Source organism: Platichthys flesus, chromosome 16, assembly GCF_949316205.1.
Source record: "Platichthys flesus chromosome 16, fPlaFle2.1, whole genome shotgun sequence".
In the NCBI taxonomy this organism is placed as follows: domain Eukaryota; kingdom Metazoa; phylum Chordata; class Actinopteri; order Pleuronectiformes; family Pleuronectidae; genus Platichthys; species Platichthys flesus.
In genome coordinates this window covers 10,367,490-10,391,717 of record NC_084960.1, presented here as the reverse complement: position 1 = coordinate 10,391,717, position 24,228 = coordinate 10,367,490, and the positions used below count along the sequence as shown (strand labels likewise).

General features: G+C 43.2%; 3 protein-coding genes across 7 annotated transcripts in view; 2 read left to right on the top strand and 1 right to left on the bottom strand.

Moving 5' to 3' along the window:
- Window positions 1-13,384, bottom strand: part of dnm2a (dynamin 2a) — a 28,347-nt gene extending 14,963 nt beyond the window's left edge. For all 5 annotated transcript variants that reach the window (XM_062408357.1, XM_062408355.1, XM_062408354.1 and 2 more), the window contains exons 1-10: window positions 12,912-13,384; window positions 7,407-7,480; window positions 7,046-7,195; window positions 5,845-6,048; window positions 5,509-5,607; window positions 2,700-2,860; window positions 2,448-2,590; window positions 1,685-1,820; window positions 1,514-1,581; window positions 701-839 (exon numbers count right to left, since the gene is read on the bottom strand). In XM_062408357.1, the coding sequence (XP_062264341.1) occupies window positions 701-839; window positions 1,514-1,581; window positions 1,685-1,820; window positions 2,448-2,590; window positions 2,700-2,860; window positions 5,509-5,607; window positions 5,845-6,048; window positions 7,046-7,195; window positions 7,407-7,480; window positions 12,912-13,072 (1,335 nt within the window). In that variant the 5' untranslated portion in view covers window positions 13,073-13,384. The remainder of the gene's footprint in view (window positions 1-700; window positions 840-1,513; window positions 1,582-1,684; window positions 1,821-2,447; window positions 2,591-2,699; window positions 2,861-5,508; window positions 5,608-5,844; window positions 6,049-7,045; window positions 7,196-7,406; window positions 7,481-12,911) is intronic.
- A 202-nt stretch (window positions 13,385-13,586) lies between these two features.
- Window positions 13,587-18,326, top strand: qtrt1 (queuine tRNA-ribosyltransferase 1). The gene is made up of 9 exons (XM_062409041.1): window positions 13,587-13,892; window positions 14,037-14,105; window positions 14,220-14,358; window positions 14,471-14,665; window positions 15,352-15,490; window positions 15,594-15,669; window positions 15,771-15,880; window positions 16,322-16,406; window positions 17,563-18,326. Exons 1-9 carry the CDS (start codon window positions 13,605-13,607, stop codon window positions 17,713-17,715), a joined length of 1,254 nt encoding a protein of 417 aa, XP_062265025.1. The 5' UTR covers window positions 13,587-13,604; the 3' UTR covers window positions 17,716-18,326.
- Window positions 18,327-19,466: 1,140 nt separating this feature from the next.
- kcnt2b (potassium sodium-activated channel subfamily T member 2b) overlaps window positions 19,467-24,228 on the top strand; it is a 35,241-nt gene continuing 30,479 nt past the window's right edge. Inside the window, exon 1 of the mRNA XM_062409001.1 lies at window positions 19,467-19,943. Within this exon, the coding sequence (XP_062264985.1) occupies window positions 19,855-19,943 (89 nt within the window). The 5' untranslated portion in view covers window positions 19,467-19,854. The remainder of the gene's footprint in view (window positions 19,944-24,228) is intronic.

Sequence of the window (24,228 nt, the reverse complement as noted above, 5' to 3'; positions counted from 1 at the left end):
TTTTGACTATCGCCTCAAAAGCCAGGTCAGGGGTGAAGAGCCCCGTTCTGAAGGGTCATGGGGTAAGATTGCATTTGGTTGTGGCAGAGAGAGAGAGTCAGAGAGAGAGGAAAGGATAGGCAGATATTAAGAAAAGAGAAAAAGAGGAAGAAGAAAGGAAATAAAAGAGAAAAGTTTTGTTCAGTTAGTAATTTCTAGTTGTTGACAGACAAATCAAGCAGCGGAGAGGGACAAGCCACAGGTTTTTCACACCCTCATCAATAATTAGCCACTTCCTCTGAAGCTCAATAAAGTAGAGGTTGACATCACCTCCAACTCTGGGCCAAATCATAGCTTACATGCCCCCCTTCATGTGTTGCTGGCTACATGTACTGAGCGGTGAGACCTGCAGCTTGTCCAGAAGAGACCAGAGATGCTCAGACAGGTTGAGCCCCCGAAACATCGCATATCCACGACGACACGTCACCCGTCACAACACTCCACAACACGACATCGCTGCCGACACACAGGGCTGGGCTGGGCTGAGGGCAAACTGCAAAGAACGTTCCTTTCTTTAAAACAGTAGAACTAAAGTGATTAGTAGAGACGCCGCAAGCAGCCGCCAGCTAATGTTCTCTTGTCAGGATACCCTCTGCCGCACCCGCGGTTGCCCTTGCCCTATGTCCTGGCTTGGTCGGGAGATGCTGGACACCTGCAGTACCTTGTTGGTGCACTGCCTGAATGTGTTGATGAGCTCTTGAATGACCAGATCGATACATTTGAGACAGGGCGTTTTCAGCTTAACGATCTGCTTTTTCACGATGGCCTCAAACGCCAGGTCTGGAGTGAACAGCCCCGTTCTGAGGATTCACAGAGAGACAGAGGCACAGCGGCAGACAGATGGGACAGTTAATGGACACGTAGGCCAAAGAAAAAAACAACAACAAACAGAAGGAAAATAAAAAAACAGATATACAGATAGACAGATGATTAGCTACTCAAAAAGACAAACAGGTGACTAAAGAGATTTGAGGTGAAGCACAAAGGGAAAGAAAATTAATATAACAAAAGGCGCAACATGGGGATTACAGATGAAGTGCCAAAGATGGCCAGGTATCAAAGTAATTAAACACACAGTCACAAATGAGACATGGCTGAGAGAACAGAATCAATGAGCAACACATGAAAACAAAAAAAAAAACACAGTTGACACAGATAAATGTAACACAAAATGCTATAATAATTAAATGCTTCAGCAGACAGAAACAGGAAAGGAGTGGGTGGTGTTGCAGCGAGGAGATAAGGGGATTAGAAGAACAGTGAGCAGGACAGAGAAAATATTCACATACAGCAGAGCACACTGAATAGGTGCTTTTAGTCTGACAGCTAGTTTTGATGAAAATTCTTGAATTATAGTACAATAACAGCTTTAATGGGGGGAGAGACAAAGAAGCTGGGTAGAGGAGTAATTCTTGAGCTCTGTGTGTGTCTCCTGTGGAAGACTGGTGTTTTTTTTTGTCTCCACTTCACTTGCCTGACACCATGAACATTCTTGATTGCGTGACTGATTTCTCGCCTCAGCTCCTTCTCATCAAACACGATCTGAGGAACAGCGAGAAAGGCAAATAATAACATTTAACAAATGTTTAACCTGTGTGAAGACGCCTACATCCAAAACACTATATCAGTAAGGCTCAACATTAACCTTGACAAGTTCAAATGGGAAGCGTTCGTGGAAGAGGCGGTTGATCTTGGCGCCGCCCGAAAGCTCGTTGGTGTCCACCTGGTCCCCAGAGCCTTCAATGCACTTCTCGAAGTCCACACCAAACTGCTGCACCATCCTGATAAGGGAGAAGCACAAAAGGCATGAGGCCGGTGAGAAAGATCTACTCTCAAGCTACAGCCTCACTGAAAATCCACTGCAAAAAAAAATATTCTTTATTATTGCAGCTTTATTTGTACAGTGATGTCTGACACGAGGGGTAGAATAATGTTAATTTGAGGTCATCGTTTTAAAAACTGATCTTATGTTGGCAGCATGTACCTACACGCTGAAATAATTCTGTGATGTATTAGATGGCTCAGCTCAGTTTTATCCATTTATCTTATCATTTCCCAACTTACTTTCAAATTGTAAGTATTGTTATAATCCTATATTAATCAAATCTAATCAGCATGCTTTTCAAATACATTCATGTTAACATTCCTTCTATTGAAAAAATAATGACACTTAAGTAAATTTAGAGCAGGTCCAGACCATACCATACAAAATATACTACCCAGTGAAATACAGCACAGAATTATTAAACATTCATCTACACTGTAAAGACACAGGGTCCAAACTTCTCTCACTCAGTTGCCCTGTATAGTAGTTATCTAATGTTACTGCAGCATTTTACTTCACTAACAAGCTTTTGGCTGTAAAATGTTCACATAAACTGCGTTTTTATGAGGAGTGATTCACTCACTGCAGCAGGGCCTTGGTCTTACGCGTCGGGTCATCAGGACGGAAGTTCTTGTACTCCTCCACCTCCTTCTCGAGGGAGAGGACCTGACTCTGCAGCTTACTGCGTAGACCAGGCAGGGTCTCTCTGATGTGGTTGGTCAATTGCTTGAGAGAAAAGGAAGTAATATTATTTCAGATAATTAATGTCATGCTTTGCAGGAATTGCATACTTTATGATTGAAAATGAAATAAAAGCAGATAAATGATAGTAAACCTGGTTGAGCATCTTTTGCAGATGTGGCGTGCCCATGCGCTCTGCTATATGTCTGTAGCTAGGGTGGGACAGGAAGAACTTCCTCTCTGCAGCCAGAGCAGCACGAATGTCCTTCTTCCCATCAATGTCTTTCTGACTGCGGTTCACCACACCGATATAGCCTGCTCACAGCAACACAAACAGTCACTCTAGAGACAGAGGTATAGCCTGCAAATGTGGAAGTATTTTTATAAAGCAAAAGAAAATAAAGTCACAGTCACTCTCAACTGAAACATCTGACACCTCAGTACCTCCACAACAGTCCTTGCTTCTTTGATACATTTTGCAAACATTTAAAAAAAACATAAAAAGTGTCATACTGAGCATTGGTTGTCCTGCCCGGTAATTGGTATTAGTTAACAATAACCATACTAAAATGTATTTTATTAGCCACATCACACCCATTCAATGGCTCACCAAGATAGCCTTTTATATAAGTATAAAATACTATTTGTACTACTACCACTTGTCAAATAATTGCTGATTATTAGTTACTGAGATATGTGCATCCATATTGCCCAATATGCCTCGCTTATCAACATTTTATATTCAATATTTAATTAAAAGCGAAAATCAATAAATTTCTTTCTTTCCATCTTGTATTGGTTCAGAGATGTAACTAAACATTGACTGAGTAACAAGATTATCATACTCTTGTTTTAAAGTTAATTGAACCTATAAAGAGCGTCATCATTCACATATATTGTAAGGACTGGTCCCTACAGAGGTGGCTGCAGAAGCATCATTCTATGAATGCACATATTAGCAATGATCACACATACAGTGCCTTGCATAAGTATTCACCCCCTTTGGACTTTTCTCCATTTTGTCATGGTATAACCACAGATTAAAATTTATTTCATCGTGAGTTAATGTAATGGACCAACACAAAATAGTGCATCATTTGGAAGTGGGGGGAAATATTACATGGATTTCACAATTATTTACAAATAAAAATCTGAAAAGTGTTGAGTGCATATGTATTCACCCCCTTTACTGTGAAACCCCTAACAAAGATCTGGTGCGACCAATTGCATTCACAAGTCACATTTGCAAGTCACATAATTAGTAAATAGGGTCCACATGTCTGCAATTTAATCTCAGTATAAATACACCTGTTCTGTGACGGACTCAGAGTTTGTTGGAGATCATTACTGAACAAACAGCATCATGAAGACCAAGGAGCTCACCAAACAGGTCAGGGATAAAGTTGTGGAGAAATATGAAGCAGGGTTAGGTTATAAAAAAATATCCAGAGCTTTGAACATCTCTCTGAGCACCATAAAATCCATCATAAGAAAATGGAAAGAATATGGCACAACCGCAAACCTACCAAGAGGAGGCCGTCCACCCAAACTGAAGAGTCGGACAAGGAGAAAATTAATCAGAGAAGCAACCAGGAGGCCCATGGTTACTCTGGAGGAGTTGCAGAGATCCACAGCTGATGTGGGAGAATCTGTCCACAGGACAACTATTAGTCGTCTACTCCACAAATCTGGCCTTTATGGAAGAGTGGCAAGAAAAAAGCCATTGTTGAAAGGGATCTATACAAAATCCTGTTTGGAGTTTGCCAGAAGCCATGTGGGAGACACAGCAAACATGTGGAAGAAGGTGCTCTGGTCAGATGAGACCAAAATTTAACTTTTTGGCCTCAATGCAAAACGCTATGTGTGGCGAAAACCCAACACTGCCCATCACCCTGAGCACACCATCCCAACAGTGAAACATGGTGGTGGTAGCATCATGCTGTGGGGATGCTTCTCTTCAGCAGGTACAGGGAAACTGGTCAGAATAGAGGGAAAGATGGATGGAGCCAAATATAGGGAAATCCTTGAAGAAAATCTGATGCAGTCTGCAAAAGACTTGAGACTGGGGCGGAGGTTCATCTTCCAGCAGGACAATGACCCTAAACATACAGCCAGAGCTACAAAGGAATGGTTTGGATTAAAGAATGTTAATGTCTTAAAATGGCCCAGTCAAAGCCAAGACCTCAATCCAATAGAGAATCTATGGCAAGACTTGAAGATTGCGGATCACAGACAGTCTCCATCCAACCTGACTGAGTTTCATCTTTTTTGCCAAGAAGAATGGACAAACCTTTCCATCTCTAGATGTGCAAAGCTGGTAGAGACATACCCCAAAAGACTTGCAGCTGTAATTGCAGCGAAAGGGGGTTCTACCAAGTATTGACACAGGGGGGTGAATACTTATGCACCCAACAGATGTCAACTTTTTTGTTCTCATTATTGTTTGTGTCACAATAAAATTTATTTTGCACCTCCAAAGTACTATGCATGTTTTGTTGATCAAACAGGAAAAAGTTTATTTAAGTCTATTTGAATTCCAGTTAGTAACAGTACATAATGGGAAAAAGTCCAAGGGGGGTGAATACTTATGCAAGGCACTGTAACTTTTTTTTACACCCAAGCTGCTGTTTATAAACACAGTTTCCCATTGTTTTTGTTCTAGTGTATTATATAGTTTTCTTTCATGCTCATTTTTGTCAAGCACAAAGTCACAGAACAGCCCTGGAGAGGCTGTGAGGCAAGCAGGTCATAGGCCGAGGCGGCTGGGAAAAAAACTACGTGTACATGCCCTTAACCAACATCATTATTTGTGTTTGGGTCATTAATTGTCTTGTTTACCTTTCAAATAGACAACTTTCTAGACCACAAAGTTTCATACAGCTGCCGGGCTCACGGTGTCGCCTGTCGAAGGAGCATTTTAATCCCTGAGCGCGTCTTTGTGTGGGTGTGTGCACGATCCTCACCTCGCCGCAGTGGCAGCAGTTTATTTTCAAGAATGTCCTTTGCATCTGTCCCTTCATCCATCAGGTCCAGTTTTGTTATCACACCAATAGTGCGCATACCTGCAGAAAATTATTAACAGTAAAAATTGTTACTTCAATTTTTTCAGGTGACAGATAAATTGGTCAGGCTCTAACCAAATAAAAAAAGCAGCAAATGAGAGGTAATGGATATAACAAGATACAATGTTTCATGTAACCTTTCAGGTTGGATAGCAATATTGAAAAGAGTGTTTTAGTGTTGTTGTATATGTGGTTTTGCTCTCTGACCCCTTAACTACGAATACGCCACACACTTACCCTGTGGGTCCACCTCCTTGGATATCTTTAGAGCGTCCGAGTTGGCCAGGTCCATGTTAGCTGGGGTGACAGCCAGGATCAAACAACTCTCCTTGGTGATGAACTGCATCAGCATCTCCCTGATCTGATGCTCAATATCTACGGGCTGGTCACCGACGGCAACCTTCGTCATTCCCGGAAGATCGATCAGGGTCAAGTTGAGCACTGAACCATGTAGAGGAAAGAGTAATAACATTTAGAAATGCAAGTAAGATGTTTCTTCTATCCCCACACAAAATATATCACAAAAACATATCAGTCATCCAAGTAATGTGTATCAATTTCTTTACAAAGCCTTTTATTTTCATTTAGCCATTTAAATTTGATGCATCATTAACTTGAAACAGCATTTGAATGGAAGCTCAGATAATGGTGGATGTGGGACAAATAAACGTTTGATTAATTGAGAGAATTCTCAATGAGAGGGCAAACACAGCCTATTCATAATAATGTTTGTTTGTTCTTTTAAATGGCAGGCTTGGGTTCTGTGTTTTTATCAACCTGTCACATTAATTTTCCTTCTCAGTCATAAAACCATTGACTGACTTCTACACTATCAGGCTCCATTTACAGCATTAATATGTGTCTGTAGCGGGAGGAGAAGCTGTCATCTTTTTACAAGTCACTTGAGCAGGCAGACCTTTGTTGTTGTGAAACTAAGTCTAAATGGTATTTTACCTCATATTTCACTTCAGAATCCCCCACAAAAGTCATTCAGTGACCAAATCAGAAGATCACAAAAGTGACTTTTAGATTTGAAATGTTGTACCGAATCAAACTGGTGGTTAAAACCAAGTTATCCCACAGTAAGCCCATTTTTTTCATTATGTTAGAATACCCTAATTTTGTGAACAACACTGTAGCTCGGTTTGGGAAATACAGATACAATTGTTGAGCAATATACAGTCACGACAATTTATATTCTTGACATTTAGTCAAATATAATAGGAATATAGTCTATGGATAAAATGCCTACAGTTTTTTTGTGGTTTATCCGGTATATTAAATACCTGGCAGATCGATATAACTTCACCATTCTGATTGATACGAACCTTTACTACTATGAGTAATACTATAGCAATATATACCTGCAGTATAAAGAGTATTTTCTGTATATTGTAACATGATGTGATGTGCTTTAGAATAAACCTGTGGTCATTACCGTTTGGGGAGTAGACCCTCAGGTTAATTGGGATGGTAGAGATGCCTTTGTTGGACCCTGTTATCCTGTCAGTCTCCGCCTCAATTTCCAACCGGACTTCATCGAAATCCACAAACTTCTTCCCTTTGCAGTGCAGAAATTCAGCATATTCTACACAAAAAAGGAACAAAGTAACACACAGGAATGGAGGGTGGGGGGAGGTGAAGAAAGGGAGAGAAAAAGAGAATATTAAATTAAAGAGAGGACGGTGGCAAATAGCAGGAAGGCTGCCTAGCTTGAGGCGCTGTGAAAGAGAGGGCATATACAGGGCAGTGATGAAAGGAGACAGGGATGTGGCTGTGAACAGGACGAACACACTCACCAGCTTTATGGTTGACCAGCTGCAAAATAAGAGGTCTGCGGGTAACGATGCCTGATCCACGTGGAAGAAAGTCCCTAAGAGAAAGATATAGACAGAGGAAGAAAAATTAACATTACAATTGTTGGAAGTGAAAAGGATAAAAGAACAGAAATCAAATCAGTTAGGACATGTTAAAAAAAAAAGCAACAGAAAAAGAGAGAAAAAAAAGGTGGAGAGAATGGTCAATTATTCAATACACTCAACGTCCATTTCCTCACAGCGTGCCCTCCGGTAAATTAATGGGCAGAGGGGAATTTCACGCCTCCAACTTGTCTCACAACAAATCAAATCTGACGGTGATTTTCTCTCATCAGAGCTTGGCGATCAATTCAGAAACGCCCACTCATGCTGTTAAGGGATAAATCCCCCCCGAGATAGAATTCACACATGTTACATCTACCATAATTAACAATTCGGTTCACTTTTAATTATTGAACTTGAACAAATCTCCCATCTGAAACAGACTGGAATAGGGCTGGGCCAATCGATGATGACGGTCATCACAATGATTTACCCAGGACTTTGGTACCCCACCTCCCCTTTCTAAACCACAGTTTGGTCCAATCCTGAGTATTTTAATATTGGTTTCTGTTGCTTCAGAGTTCAATCCTATGGTCAATTGATGTTGCATTAATGATCTGTGTGTTTGAAACAGCACAGACTAGATAATCACACAAGTCATTATTTAGCTTCATGTGAAACAATGAATCTGCTTGGTTTACTGTGTATTTTAAGAACGGGCGAGGCTCATGGTTTAGGCTAGCCACTTTGTTAACCTAGGCTGTATCAATACAGGAGATATTGCCCATAATAATAACGTAACCACGATACACCCAGGCCTGAGTCTTGACACCTTGTTGTTAGTTGCACAATCTCGACTACATACTCGACTCATGCCTCTGAACTAGAAGTTGTTTTGTATAATTATTATTATGACAGCAGGAAAAGACGGTAAACAAGCAACAACAAATGGTATCGGCGCAACAGAGCATTACTGAAACAGCAGCCTACAGGAACCGACTGAAATCACAACTGGTTTGTTTGTTGCCCTTATAGTGACATGGCACCTGAGGAATGTTTCACCATATGCTCAAAGTTGCTTAGTCAGTTCTCGAGGGCTGACTGCTCCACCCAGTCATCGGCAATCCCCTCCCATTTCAGACAGCCCCTCTGCTGCTCTGCAAAAATGCTACATCTGGTGGTAATCACCAGCCGAGTCCCAGAACAATATTAGCAGGGCTGAGCATGTCACTAGCCCACTTTCTGTTTTTCTTCCCAACCTACTGGCCAGAGGAGACTTTGGTGGTGCCATAGGACAAGAGAAAAAAGCGGTGCTGCCGTACTAACATACTGCCTGCTGTTCCTAGGGTTGAGGTCCTGTGGGGAAACAGTGGGGAAAATTCTGGATGTTTCTTGCATCAGCAAAAATCCACAGGTCTATGGTTCAGGGCTGCTGCTGTGCCATGCACATAATGTGGAGCATGCAGGCAAAAACAAAACCACTATAGGGTGAGGGAAAGGAGAGAGAAGTAAGACTAGATGTGGTAAGATGCGGCTCAGAGATCAGAGCTTCTAAAAAAGAACTAGTGTAATAAGGCCTCTCTCCTGTTACAGGTGACTCTCGCTGGATTTCCCCAAAACACCACAAGTCACAGATTCCTAGCAATTAAGGGCCCACAAAGGTTCATATACATAAAAAAGAAAGAAATTGTTAAAAAAGACAGAGTTTAACCTGTCGATCTTCACCGAATGAATTGGATCAATGGCAGTGGCATATTGAAAAGAAGCAAGAGGCCAGGATTCCATTATTGATGCGCTGTAAATGATAGACGAGGCTGAGCAGATTGTGTATCATTTCATCCATTATGGATGGCCGAGCAAAGAGCATCAGTCTGTGAGCCTCCCTTCATCCCACACAAGAGAAAGCAAAAGGAAGAGAGAGTAGAGAAGGGAGTCAACATGACAGCCAACTCCCCTCCCCCTGTCTCAACAGCCTCTGTCTATTATGAACCGGCAGAGCAACTCTGAGGAGCCATAGTCCATCGCTGATCCTCCTTGAATCTATAGAGGCCTGACAGAGGTTTTCAAACATGGAAACCAGTGTGTGAACCTTTGGGGATGTTGTGGGCTCTCAAAAGGGGGTGTACAACACAAAAATGTGTTTGTGGTTAGTTGTGACATATCCCGTGGCTACATCGTGTAGCTACAAACATATAATTATGGCTACCCGCATGATTCCATCCCTTTAGTCTGAAAGTGCGTACCAAGAGGCATCACCCCGCAGCAAAGACTCTCAGATCCAACTGATTATTGGAAAATCCATTCCCTATCTGCCATCAGCTGTTTGAAGTTCTTGCTCACGGGGATGTCCACAGTTCTGCACACACATCCAGACGTGAACTCATTTCTGTTCAATTTCCTTCCTTTATCTATGTTGCCCATACAGAACAAAGTATGCTGCTACGAGAGGTAAATATACAAAGACTCATATTTTATACGAACATACGGTTTTAAACTATTATCATTAAACGTTTGGTCTCACACTTTAAAAGACCCTAATTCCTCAGTACTGTATGTGCTACAGATCAGATAAAAATCTCCACCCAGGCCGGCTTGCTGAGCTAGATATGACGTCTCTCCTCTGGGACAATGACATCACAACACAGCACAGTTATCATGGACACATGGGCCTGATAATAATTTCTTAACTGTGAGTTAATATTAAACTAAACATGGATTTAACCTTTGACAGTTAAATCCATGACGGACACGGAAATGCCTGAGTGACACACTTAACAGTTTCTCCTGAATTCATCCGCCTGCCGTCCTACAATAATATCCATTGAAATGCTGGAGATGTCGATGTGTGAAGACAGCGAGGAATCCCCCGTGGGATTCACCACAACCGAGAGGAGTGGTTGATGTTGCTTCTAACGCGGGACAGACGCAAAAATGAAAAAACTAAAAGAAAAGAAATATCTCTCGATGAGAAAGCAGTATCACAAACGTGGAAGACACTGATGAAGATGTCAAGAAAGGTTGTGCTGATAAGAGCTGATGATCAGACCAGCCTGTAACTGTGTGTTGGTATCCAGTAGCAAACAGCAAGTAATCTCAATCCCATCGACATGCCAGCGCTAAAGGTCAGGACTGTGACACAACTGACAGTAAACACACAGCAAGACTGGTTGACTACCCCTGCTTTCACTCTATCACAGTGAGGACACTCAAACTGAAACCCAATGTGATACATGGTGCTGAGCAAACATGCAGATAATAAAAACCAGAGTATTTCCTAAAGAGGGTGAAGCAGGTCCCCATCAGATCATGACATCAGCGTGGACTTCAGACAGGAGACAGAAAAGGAGCAGCATTTTATCTCTTTGTATTGCACGGTCCAAGGTCTGAAATGTGTCTCTTCCTGTGCAAAGTGCCTCTGTTTCTATTATCATTGGAGCCACATAAAGGAAATGACAGGTTACTTTCCTGCATGGGGACACAGAGATGAAACCAACCTCTTACATAAAGCAACAACTAGGAAAGAAAGAAAAAGCACACACAGGAAACCATAGAGCAACCTTTACTGACAGTAGCTCAGTGCTCCTGGTTGACGTCTGTTGTCACCACATAGACTTTGCAAATCAATTATCCTACAGCACTAAATTCAGTGTGAGATAACATGCTTTGGGTGTTTGCTACTTCTGAGGTCAAACAAACCCTTAGATCAACAATTAGTCACCTCTACAAGAATGCCCATGTTGCTATAGCGACATGCAGCAACTCCCAAGTCCTTCCAGGTTGAAGTAAGACTTGACCTTAAAGCTGTTTGACTTCTACCGCTGCACCTTATCGGCAATCAAAAAAAAAAAGGTGAACACTTGAATGTGCTACTCCTAATTACACATGTGTTGTAATGCCACAGGGTTTGTGCAACTTTTCAGCAAATGGATGAGGAAGAAAAGGGCTAGGCTATCACAAAAAGGGAAACAGGTCACCATGAAAAGCTTCATGGTAATTACAGCTGATATGTCAAGTTCTCTCACAGTGCAAAGTCCCACTCATCTGAATTAATGTGCATTAAGTGGAAGTCTAATCTGTGTGTGTGTGTGTATGTGTGCGTGTTCATGCCTAAGAGCAGTTACGACATGCTCTAGCCTGTGTGTTTATAACGAAAGGCCTGTCTGCATGCCGTCTTAACCGCCAATGTACTTCCTCTTCTCTGCCGGCTGGCCTGTACAGAAATTGTTCGACCCTCTGTGGGTTGGGTTACACACACACCCACACACAAAGTGTCTCTCAATGGGATGGAATCCTGCTAAACAAGTTCCTTTAGAGCGAGTTTGTTTTGTTTCTTTATCTGCAGGGTGATCTCATTCCCTTCTGATGTGGGAGAAGGCAACAGGAACAGCCTGTTGAGGAGTACTGTCGCTTAACCTTCACACCACAGACACCAGAGAGACGTGTTTCCTTTTTTACTAAAAAAGAAAAAAGGGGGAAAAAAGCAACAACAGAGCAAAAGAAGGAAGACAAATAAGGAAGTGGCGTCTGCTACAGATGTGACTTTACGAGAGACTACGTGCTTTGAGGCGATGCTTTACATAAAGTGCACTGGAACTACACTCAGCTGCAAAACTCCACCTGAAAGAAAGACGGCGACTCGCTCAGCTTCCAGGGCTTTACATAACTAATTCGTACTCCCACATGCAAAACATTAAGCATGCTGATCAAACAACGAAAATCTCATGTGAGCCAATGTATAGCAAATAACAATTACTGGTGTATATAACTCCTGGAGGGCTTTCTGGGTGTAGCCTGAAATTATAAATAGAGCAATGGAATAAAGTTTCCATTCAGAACAAAAGGCATACAAACAAATAGTCAGAAGGCAAAACAAGATAATCTCTGTGGTGATTCACTAATAATAAAAGTATGACAAGGTGTACGAATCTTATTTGGTGTCATTCTAATAAAGTTAGTTAGTTTGTCATTGTCAAAGCGAGCGGGTGGAATGAGGTGAGCAATAGATTAAATAGTCACAGTTTTAATGGTAATAATGTATAGTGATAGCAGTGATCAGTCACTTTGGGGAAAGGGTAAAGTCCATTTCTACTATTAACATTCACAAATATTTAACCTTTTTACCGTTTGAAGTCAAATCGAAACCTCATACAAAATGTGTTCTCATTGTATTGTGGTTCACTGGTGTGCCACGTAAAGGGCGTATCTACCTAGGTCAGGTTGTTTAACCTGTAACCACCAAGGCAGCTTTACGACAAGTGCGCAAATTGACATTGACGTTACATATTGATATAGGATAAATAACGCAAGTTTAGCTTTGTGGCATTTGACATTTCCTCATCTTTCGTACCAGCCGCTGATTCAAAAACACGTTTAGAACAACACACCGAGAGAACTAAACACACCCACAGATAATTGCAGAGCTTTTACTCCATTAGCGTAACTCACCTGCCGACGAAATTTTCCAGGACAGAGCTTTTCCCGGCGCTCTGTCCGCCGACCACCGCGATCTGGGGAAGGTCTAAATTGCAGCTCTGGCCAATGGAGCTGAACGCGTCCTGGAGCTTGTTAATGAGGGGAATCAGGTCTTCCATGCCCCGGTTCCCCATGGCTTCGTTAACTCAAAGAGAGAGTCCCCCTCCACTTCAAACACAAGGCAGACCAGAGGCTAACGCTAGCCGCGCTAACTTGCTGAGGTAACGTTAGCCTAGCCGCACTGAGCTCTCGGGTTACTCTCTTCAGTTCCGCCGCCTCCCAGCAGCTCGGGTTCTTCCTCCCTCTCGAACAGTTGGGTCCTCGGCGGTAACACGGTTCACACCAAAACCATGTCGTGCTCTTTTTTGAACTGCGCTAACGGCCAGTCAGCCGAGACGGACGGAAAAGTCACAAAACAAAACTTCCTCCACACAAACACCATCCGGTCAAAGGGAGACGACATCCGATGGAAGCCGGTGACTATACTCCCGCCTCCTGTCTGCGAAAACCTCCAGGTCATTGGCAAATTTTCTTGCCTGTCATTTAGCCAGCCTTCTGATTGGCTTACTAAAAGGCGTGCTCCGCACTGTGATCAAATTGCTGATTCAGGATTGGTCAGCACGACTGTCAACCGCTGGCGGCCCCGCGTCACATGCCCGCATCAATATGGCCGCGACCGTGGAGCGTGGAGCTTCTGCGGGCGCTTCAGAAAAGCAGATGTCCGCGAAGAAAGCGTTGTCCGCGGCCTGTCCGCTCACTCTGCGGATCGTCGCGGAGTGCTCAGTGACTAAAGCTAGAGCCTGCGAGCTCATACTGCCGCACAGCGCCGTCAGCACCCCGGTGTTCATGCCGGTCGGGACTCAGGGGACTATGAAGGGAATCACCGTGGATCAGCTGGACGATCTGGGATGCCGGATCTGTCTTGGGAACACGTATCACCTGGGCATGAGACCGGTAGGATTCACAACAACAACAACAACAACAACAACAACAACAATAAGTCGACTTTTTTACGAGTTGTATTTTATTCATGACTGCACCGGGTTAAGCCACCCTTTCTTTACTAAACAAGTTTTTTTCCATCTCTTCTGCACACAGGGGCCTGATTTGATCGAGAAAGCCAATGGTTTACATGGGTTCATGAACTGGGACAGAAATCTGTTGACTGTGAGCGTGTTTCCTAAATAAATTCACCACAGATGACAAAGAGTTGGAACACACAAAGGTAAAAGGGATACTGTTGTGCTTAAATCCTGTGTTGCGTTCCCCCTCCTCTTACAGGACAGTGGAGGCTTCCAGATGGTGTCGCTTGTTGAACTCTCAGAGGTCACAGAGGAAGGAGTCAAGTTCAAGTCCCCCTACGACGGCAAAGAGATCCTCCTCAGTCCGGAGAAGTCCATCGCCATACAGAACAGTCTGGGTCCGCACAGAGTTACACAACTGGTCAACAGTGTTAAATGATCAAAACGTTCCCTCTGTTTCCCAGCGGCTAACAGACAGTCTCTCCATCTGTCTCTGTCTCTGTTTTCCAGGGTCAGACATCATGATGCAGCTGGACGACGTGGTCAGCAGTACAGTGACGGGGCCGCGGGTGGAGGAGGCCATGCACAGATCCATTCGCTGGCTTGACCGATGCATAGCAGCCAATAAGAATCCAGATAAACAGAACCTGTTTGCCATCATACAGGGGGGGCTGAACGTAGACCTGCGCAAAGCTTGTCTAGATGGTAAAACATCCTGCACGGCAGAGATCCTTTTTCCACTTCTGATCACCTACCTCTGGTATCGACAAGCATCCTGGAAGGGTGGATCATATCTTGATATATCTTAAAACATATTTAAATGTCTTTAATTAAGAAACTGTTTTTTTTAAATGACTTGTAACATATCCCCATTAACTAAATAGTTCGCATGACACGTTTAGCCACAAAAACGGGCAATAAACAACATGTGACTTTTTTTGTGCAGTTTTTAGACATAAAGGCAGCAGAGTCAGACTCGTTCACAACAGAGGAACATCTCCGGAACATACAGGTGGAGCTGGCACATGAATAGAGCATTGAGGAGACCGGACATGAACTATACATTCGGCTGCAGAAAGCACAATGTCAATGTCTTTTTCATCCTGAGATATTTCTATTATTCCATTTTCCGCATTCTTCAAGTGTCGGAAACGTCATCACCATGCCCACTCGCCTCTCTGTGAATTTCTATAAAATTTTCTTACTGTATTTCCACATGGGCTAACTCAAACTGAACATTTTAAACAGGAGCTGGTCGGAAAATCTCAGGAGCAACTGACTTGTTCTCACATAAAGCCCCTCTCCACAATTTAAAAAATGTAATGAACTTGTCATACACTGATGATAAGTGCTCAAACTTGTACTTAAGATATTCCATCTTCTTCCTTTAGAAATGACTCAGCGTGATGTTCCTGGTTTTGCCATCGGCGGCCTGAGTGGAGGGGAGGAGAAGGATGACTTCTGGCGGATGGTCACGCTGAGCACCGACCACCTGCCACGAGAAAAGCCTCGATACCTCATGGGTGTGGGGTACGTTTGCCACTGCGCTGTAAGATTCCTAATGATAACTGTGTTTTTATTGGCTCTGATGTTGTTTATTGACATTAGAACTTGCGTTACCCACATGCTGCAGGTATGCTGTGGACTTGGTGGTGTGTGTCGCTCTGGGATGTGACATGTTCGACTGCGTGTACCCCACCCGCACTGCAGTAAGCTCCCTTCGCCTCACAGTCATTATTGGCTCACGTCACATAGCAGCTATAAATCCATATCAAGAGCTGTGTTTCAGACAAGTGTCTCCTTCCTGCAGAGGTTCGGCTCTGCCTTGGTGCCTTGGGGATCTCTCCAGGTAAAACACAGGCAGTATGCCAAGGACTTCCAGCCCATAGACCCAGACTGCCAGTGTCCCACCTGCAAGAGGTAAGCTGAGAACAAGCAGCAGCTCATTGTGTCAGCGTGAAGCTTTTGGCTCACACGATGCGTCCTGTCGGTTGCTCCTCTTCGGTTCTTCGAAACATTCTCAGGTTTAGATGTTTATAAAGCACCATAGTACCTAAGAACACTTGATTTAGATTTGTTTGACAAAAACTGAATTACCTCTAAACAGGAGATGCTTTGGTGATTTAAGACGAACATAGTCTACAATCTAACCTCATCTGTTTATAAATGTTTAGTTTATTTATACTTTGAATAATAACTCTGATCTCACATGGCTGAAAATATTATGCCAACTCATAAAGAGTGATGGAGAGAAGTGTGCTCCAAATATGTGGTTCAATGATCTCTAGTGTTTAGACATTTTGTTGTCGAACGGTATCACTGGATGAAAGGTGTAAATAATATACCTGTTTTCTGTTTCAGACATAGTCGAGCTTACCTGCATGCTCTGTTTAAGAGTGACAGTGCAGCCATGCATCACATCACCATTCATAACATTGCCTACCAGGTAAGTGCTGTGTGTATTTTAGCAGAAAAGTTAATTTCAGTGCATGACTCCAATGGAGAAAAATATATTTTTGCCTCTAAATCTAACTGGAACAAAATAGTTTCCTCTGTGATGACCCTGCCACAGACACCAGTCTCATGAACAGAGTTGTTAACCAGCTCCAATGGTTATTTTACGGCTGTTACACTGTGCTTCATTTTAACCTCACTTATCGTCCTGCTTTGTGTTCTTGGACTCCTCTCAGCTGGACGCCCACTTACAGGCAGAGCAACCACAGTAATCATTTGTTAAACTTCGGTTTGATGAATAATTTAACTCTTTGAAAACAAATTTGTAACCCTCTCCAGTTCCAAAAATACAAGAAATCACGGTTTAGTGAGGCCAGTTATTATACTTCCCGTGCAGAGGGAAATGGTTTTAATTTAAGGTAAAATGAGCTCTTACTCCCTCCTTCAGTCTTGTTACATCGATGGAAGTTTGCTTACTGTTTGCAACCACTTTTTCGGGGGGGGGGGTCACTTTTCCTTTCCCCTGCATTTTAACAGTTTTAAGCATTTCAAATAGGGAATTTAAAGTTCGGAAACTTTTTTAAATATTGTTCTACTTTTACACTTCTTATTAATTTACTTCAAATTAGCACTGTATTGTTCTTTAATGTTTTCCTTATTTGCTTTTAAACACCTGATGTATCTGAAATACACTGCACCTACTGCATTAAGTATGTTTCATCAGGTCATCAGGGTTCCTTTGTGTCCCACATAGCAACCAAATGTGCTTCATAATGTGTTTCCAAGACTTATTTCTCAGTCTTTGCCTCATTCACGGCAATTAAATCCCTCGTACTTTCTGTGCTCAACAGAAACGGCACAGATGCGCTTTGCTGCTCTGAAATTATCAAAACAAATCTCGTCTTGTGACAGATTGGTTCCAAAATACAAAGTACCCATCTGTTTTCTTATTGAAGCTGCTCCAGCAGGGTGACATTAGGGATCTCCCTGTTTTGCTGTTGGGCCGTCATTCTACTTTTAGTCAAAGTTACGTCACTCTATGATGTTCTCGTCCTAAAAAGTGGCATCAGAACATGATGCTGTCAGGACCTGTTGCTGACCCATACACTGCTCAATAACGACGTGTCATCAAATATTTGTCTTTGCAGCTCAACCTGATGGGCTCCGTGAGACAGAGCATCGTGGAGGGCCGCTTCCCCGACTTCATACGGACCTTCATGAAGCGACTGTTTCCGTCTCCTGACCAGTACCCCGGCTGGGCTGTGGACGCTCTCGCCTCCGTCAATGTTGCGCTGGAATAAAACCTGGAAGGAAACCACCGTACTCTAAACGGAGATAAATGGCAAACAGAGATTTGTGAAGATTGTACATATTTTAATTGACGTTTTTTATGGATGACTGTTTTCTACTCTATGTTTATTTTTGTGCCAGCTCAGCTGCTTTGTTGGCAGTGAGGAAAATAGCTTTTGATCTGAGGGAATAAAAGCCTGATTGACTTTCACAACAAGTGTCTTCATGTAGCCCCGCAGATTGTCCTCAGAGTACACACTATGAAAATGTGACACTCTATGGGGTCTGAATGAGGTTTGAACACACAAAGTATCTCCTCTGATATGCTCCGACAGTTTTTGTTGTTACCATGGATACAAAGCAAGACCCGCCCACTTGAAATTACATGTTTTGCCTGCCTGTCAACCCTCTTCTCTATAATTATTTTTTGTGGGTGAAGGGAATTACAGAAGTAGTTCATTCTCTCTAAATGCACATGATCAATAAATGCATAAGGGCTCTTTCACAAAGGCAATGATCAGATAAATGAACATCAAGGCTCAGTTCAGAGTGTGTGCTTGTGTCATGATGACCACCAGGGGGCAAAATAGACAAAACAAGTGAGAGTAAAACTGAGGGATATGCAGTCTTGAAGTTACTTTCAAATAGATTAAAATGTAAAAATAACAGATCGGGAACATGGGCTGAAATGTACAACGGCACCGAAACACTAAATTGCAAAAAAATACAAAAATGAATCACAATCCATGAGCATTTTTCTGAATGGTGTCAAATCATTCATTGTTTTTCTCACAGGTTCAATGGGCCATAATCCTATTTGATACTCTGGGTGGAGGCTTTGTTTGCAGTTTACAGAGGTGGTGGTTTATCGGGGTCTCTATGTGTGCGATTAAAATTAATAATGGGGGAGGTTCATTTGAATAACACCTGTTGTCCGTGCCCCGAGTCAACAGTCCTCTCAAGCAGCACATTTGAATTTCATTAATGCAGCTGTTATGACCACAACATGTGTGGTGAGCAAATAAAAAGAAAGGAGATGATGGGTCTGGTGCATAATGAGAGCAGTTCCAAGTGGATCTGCCCTTAATTACTATTGTATATTGTTTAGTTACAATACGAGCAAAGTAAAATATTCATCAGGGGGATTTTGCTTTGATAATACAGAGTTTTAATATTAAACGTTCACTGGGTATTCTAGTTTTGAATGTGATGATTGTTTCATAAATGCATTATTGTGGGGAGAGTGTTTCCCTCGTAGAACATCTTCAGCTTGAGTGTTTATATTATGTTTAGCATATATATATATATATAGCGAGAGGAGGAGAGCAGCACTCAAGAGATCAGTTGCCAAGCCGTGCAAAATCGTGTTAAGTGTTTGGAAAACGAATAAGCACGACCACAAATACTTGCACTGAATAAATCGGATGTGTCCTCATAGCCTGAATATTTCAGCAAGCCAATTACCAGCATTTATACAGAGCGTGCTTCTTTTAAACTGAATCCAGACAGAATCCCAGATTTAATGAGTAAACAGCTCTCTGTGCGCAGTAATAATAATTATAGATGAGCTCAGGTCTCCACAGAAGTGTGGTCACGTGTGTATCCGTGACAGTTGTATTGCCATTCAGCAGTGAACAGAATTCAGCTCATGGCGCAGCGCGGATGATAATGGAGAACGTTTATTGTTTTGTAGTATTGTCTTTTTTTGATTTGTTTTTGCTGAAATGAAAAGTGCAGCTTTCCTCAAAGGCTGGTTACACAGGCGGTGCGCCCATGCGGAGCTTGCCCAGGGAGGATGCTGCTGGTGATGTTGAGGGAGACAACCAGTTGCTCTCAGGCTGTCACAGGGAAAGTGCAGCCTCCTCCCCCCCTGCACACCGACGGATGAACATCTTCGACCTGTTGCCTCGGCTGGAAGAGAAAAGTAGAGGCTGCGCGCTGCCGGCTGCCACCACAATACAGACAAGTTGATTCTCTTTCTGTCTGGGAAGGAGGTCTGCGACGACACCATGAGATCTATCGATGCGTTCTTTATTCATCCACGGTTTGAATAGTAGAAGGGAGAAGAGCGGAGTTGGGTTTTGGGGGGTCCACGGTTTGGAGGCGTTCATTTCCGTCTGTGTCTCCGGGCTTTGAGGAGGAGGAAGACCATGGTTGAACTGGAGAAGGAGGTGCTCCCGCTGCCCCCTCGGTACCGGTTCCGAGACCTGTTGCTCGGGGACTGGCAGACCGACGACAGGTAAGGATGCTGCCGCTTGCACCGTTTACGCACGGCGCACCGAATCTGTTGCGCATCTGTGCGCCATGAGAGGGTCGTCAGAAGAAGGGTACTCGTGTGTTTTTTAGATCGCATTTTCTCTCTGTCATGTCATGTCGTGGAGTCAGGCGTGTAATATGCGTTGAGATATTTTGCCACCAGTTGCGCGTCTTCTCAGGAAGCTGCAGCAGGTTTACTCCTCCTATGTGCGTAGAGACGATCAATGCAATACTATCACACCAAAAGCAATAGTGCAATTAAACCATACGAAGAGAAACATACTAAAAAGAGATGTGCCGACTAAATATTGATTACAAACTTTTGTTTTTACGAACACTCTTACATTTGAAACCTCTGGTGCCACCAACCAGGAGGGAAATGGAGCAGGCCATAGATGTCGCCATATCTATGTTGCTCCTCGTGTCATAATTCCTGAGGTTTCCAGTGAACCATCTGCCACCTGCACATGCAATTTCAAGTGGGCGCTTTCAGTGACTGGCAATTAACCTTTGCTTACACTCCATTTAGAGGGCTGCAGAGATCTGACATGCCTTATATGCATCGCTTTATTTGACCATTTCATCAATCGGAACCTTAACCCTCATTTCACGCCTGGCATCTCCTGTTGCTGGGTGGAAATGAGGACCATAAAAATGCTTGTGGTTGAGTGGGTGTTGTGAGCAGCCAGACAATTGGGGAAACTTGCTGCTGAACGCACAGAGGAGACGACCAGTTCAGGTCCATTGACAGGATTTATAACAGATCCTGCTGCTGCTAAGTTGCACATGACACAGTGGCCTAGTCTCTCAATCTGCTCAGCCTGCTCATCATATTGAAACTGTCTACGCAGCCACTTCTCTCTCACTGTGAATCCATCGAAGGGTCTTGTTTCGCAGAACCGAAGCCTTGCAAAGGGCAGGCCAACCCTGGCCGTGCTCCTCTGGCGTTCTTTCATTACTATTGCCTGAGGACTGATGTTTCCAGACCAGTGTGCAGGATGACCCCAGTCACCTGTTTACAAAGGTGCAGCAGTGGAGGGGGGGGGGGTCCTGCTCTTTTTCTTGGAAGTCCATCAATAAAGGGACGTTTTATAGTCCTCATCCTCTAAGAAAAAGAAGCTGACCACACAGCGGATAACTTCACCGAATGGATGTCGCAGAAATAAAAATGAAGTGGCAGCGAGGTTGGTTTGGAGGCTGCAGAGACATTTGTAAAAGAGTGTGTGTCAGTGCCACAGATGGGCTGTAATTACCTTAAACACATGGTGTGGATGAATGTATTCAGGAGTATGGTGCCGCAAGAGGTTCCAGTCTAACTCGTTCATTTATTTTGACGTTCTTCTTTCATCATTGGAGTGTTTCGGAGAAAACCAGTCCCTTGTACCTTATCAGCGTGAAAACATGCTTTTATTTGCAAATGTCTAGAAAACTTGTGAGAGAGAGCAACTGTCAGAGGGTCGAGATGTTGGTCTCGTTGCCCATGAGGGAGTATTGGTGGCAATAACATGGACTCATTAGATGGAACATGAGAGCCTTAATTGATCATGCATGACCGAAAGCTTAATTATGGCTAAATCACGTAGAGTTTGTCTGTTATGGTCCATTAATAGGAAAAGCCTTTAACTAAACAGCCCCCTCTTTCCAGAGACAGACGCGCTCCAGTGGCCGCAGGTGCACAGATAGCTCCGTAGTACGACCACGTCTCAGAGCAAACACACTCCCACACATCAGAGTTGTCAACATATGTATATACGCACAACTTATCTCCCTGACCCATGCACTCATTGTCTTCTTTCACCCTCTGCGGGCCGCCTCCCTCTTCATCTGGGGTCTATGTACCCTTCATATTTCAGATAATTTAATTGGTGTTTTGGGGCACTGGGGCTTGCGTATGATTAGGTTGCCCTGGCCCTTCATGAATACTTTATTCTTTTTATAACACCTCTCTTTATCTTTAAACAAGATTTGGCAAAAACATTAAAAATAAATCTGCATGTATTACACACATTCGATTTTGCATCAGGCCCTCTCTCCACAGACAGATTTTCCATTACGGCCTGCTGCTAAAGGTTTGGCTACAACAGCCAATTACGGTTATCTGTGTGGTTCGAGGTTGTGTCTGGTAATTGATCAGTTCACAACAAGTGTTCTGCTGTTACAGAAATGTGTCAAGGACAAAAAGGCGGAGGAATTTGAATGCCACTGCTCTGATTACCCTAAAACCAGTTATATTTTCTGGCAGTGAGTCAGAGGCTTCTGTTTTCAGGAAATGCCAGATGACTTAACAATTAAATACAGACTGGCGATAAGGAGTTTACCCGTCACAGGGGCCATCTGGTTTCGCCCTTAAAACAACTCGATATCAAACTTTAGAATTTTGGCTTATTGTTGACATCAGCATTCATCTTAGCCTGTTGTGTAAAATCTGTTAAATATGTTATTCTTTGTCTTTTGCCCAAATACTACTATTTTCCTACCCCAAGCACTTTCATTACCTCTGCCAAGGAGGTGATGTTTTCACCCCTGTCAATTTGTTTGTTGGTTTATTTGTGAGCACGATTACTAAGAAACTAGGAAGGGATGTTGAATGGGTTAGGAAAGAATCCTGTACATTTAGGTTCTGATCTTGATCAGGGTTTTTCTGGATTTGTTTCATTGAAAACTTCATTGATTTCTCAGAGAATAATTCTTTGATCTTAGAAAAATTGGGCATTTTAAGGGGACTGATATTTCTGGGTGCGTGCAATTAGGTGCCGTTCAAAATACGCTGGTATTATACATTTTGAGATTACTCAAAAGAGTTGGCTAATTGCACGGCAGTTACAGTCTTCCAAAATATACTGTTCCTCTCAAAATTGCTAGAATGTTCCCAGTATGTCAAATTTTTGCTGCACAGTAGACAGTCTCAGTGGGGGTTCTCCTCCGGGGAAAGGATTACCATACAAAAGACGCCCTTTTGTCATCTGAAACAATCTCTTATTGGCTGCTGCCTCTTCATCTCCCCTAAATCAATCTCCGCCTCCTCTTTAATTCTTCCAGACAATCCTTTATTTAATGAAGCCAATGTGGAGCATGATCCATCAATACTGTCAATAATCTGGCTTGTTTTGTGCCTCGACTTCACTGTAGAAGGTGGTTGCCAGAGTCTTTTAGTGAGACAATAAATTGCTCTCATAAATTTCCCTGTCAAGAGTTGTAGGACTGTGGATGTGTGATGCCTCACGTCATTAGAGCCTGCATAAAGGGAAGTTATTAACAATTTACAGATGTGACTTGTATGATGTGAGGAGTCACTGTGTGAGAAGGCGATTTGATCAGATTAGATATTGGGTGAGATAGATGGGGTCAGGCAGACCTCATGACATCCCTCATTACGGTTTTGCATGTTCTCACAGCAAAATTAATTGGAGGGTGGGGAGGAGCTCTGCATCAGTGTAGATCGGGGTTGGATAATAAATCCAAAGCATCGGGCCCCATGAATGTCCCTGTCAAATAGAAAAAGCGACATAAACAACATGCTGATTAATATTGGCAAAAAGGAAAGGTTGGCCGGGACATTAAAGAAAAGGCTGTTTGAGGAAGAAAAGGGGGGGGGGCATGGTGAGGGGATGATGCCCATGCAAAGAATATCATGCACGTGGCGTCATGGTGAACATGAGCTGAGCGAGAATGCAGTTTACTGTGCGGCGACAACAGTACCTGAAGTGAGACTCTTCCTTTTGGTCGCAGAGTCAGACTTTATCACATTTCTGTTCCTCGCACTCCAGCGACCTCTGCGTCCTGAGGCAAAGTGTGGAGAACCTCTAATATCTATGAACAATAAAAGATACAGGCACACGCTAGATATATACACTGTATATAACAGCTAAATCCTTGATTCATTACCGTCTTTGATAGCAGCAGTCACCCGAGGCTGTGGAGAGAGCGGCGTCAGAGCAGGGTGTGTCTCCCCAGGCCATGCACACTTGAATCTTTTGAGATTTTTCCCCTCCACTGGGCTTTGATAAGTTAAGAAACCGAATTCCCCGACCGGCTCTTCTGTTAGAGGAGCGCTGCCAACACTTACGAGCCTTCCTGCTGTGGATACTAACACGGCCATCGGCTGACTAGCATGTGTCTGAGCTCTTTTCGGGCTCTCGCAGAGTTAGATGTTGCGGCATCAAGACTGGGGACAGGGAGCTGCTGAGCCACACCGTTGTGGGGGAACACAAACAGAATTGTCCACTGATTGTATCTCCCCTATTCCAAAACTGAGTTAGCTTAAGGGC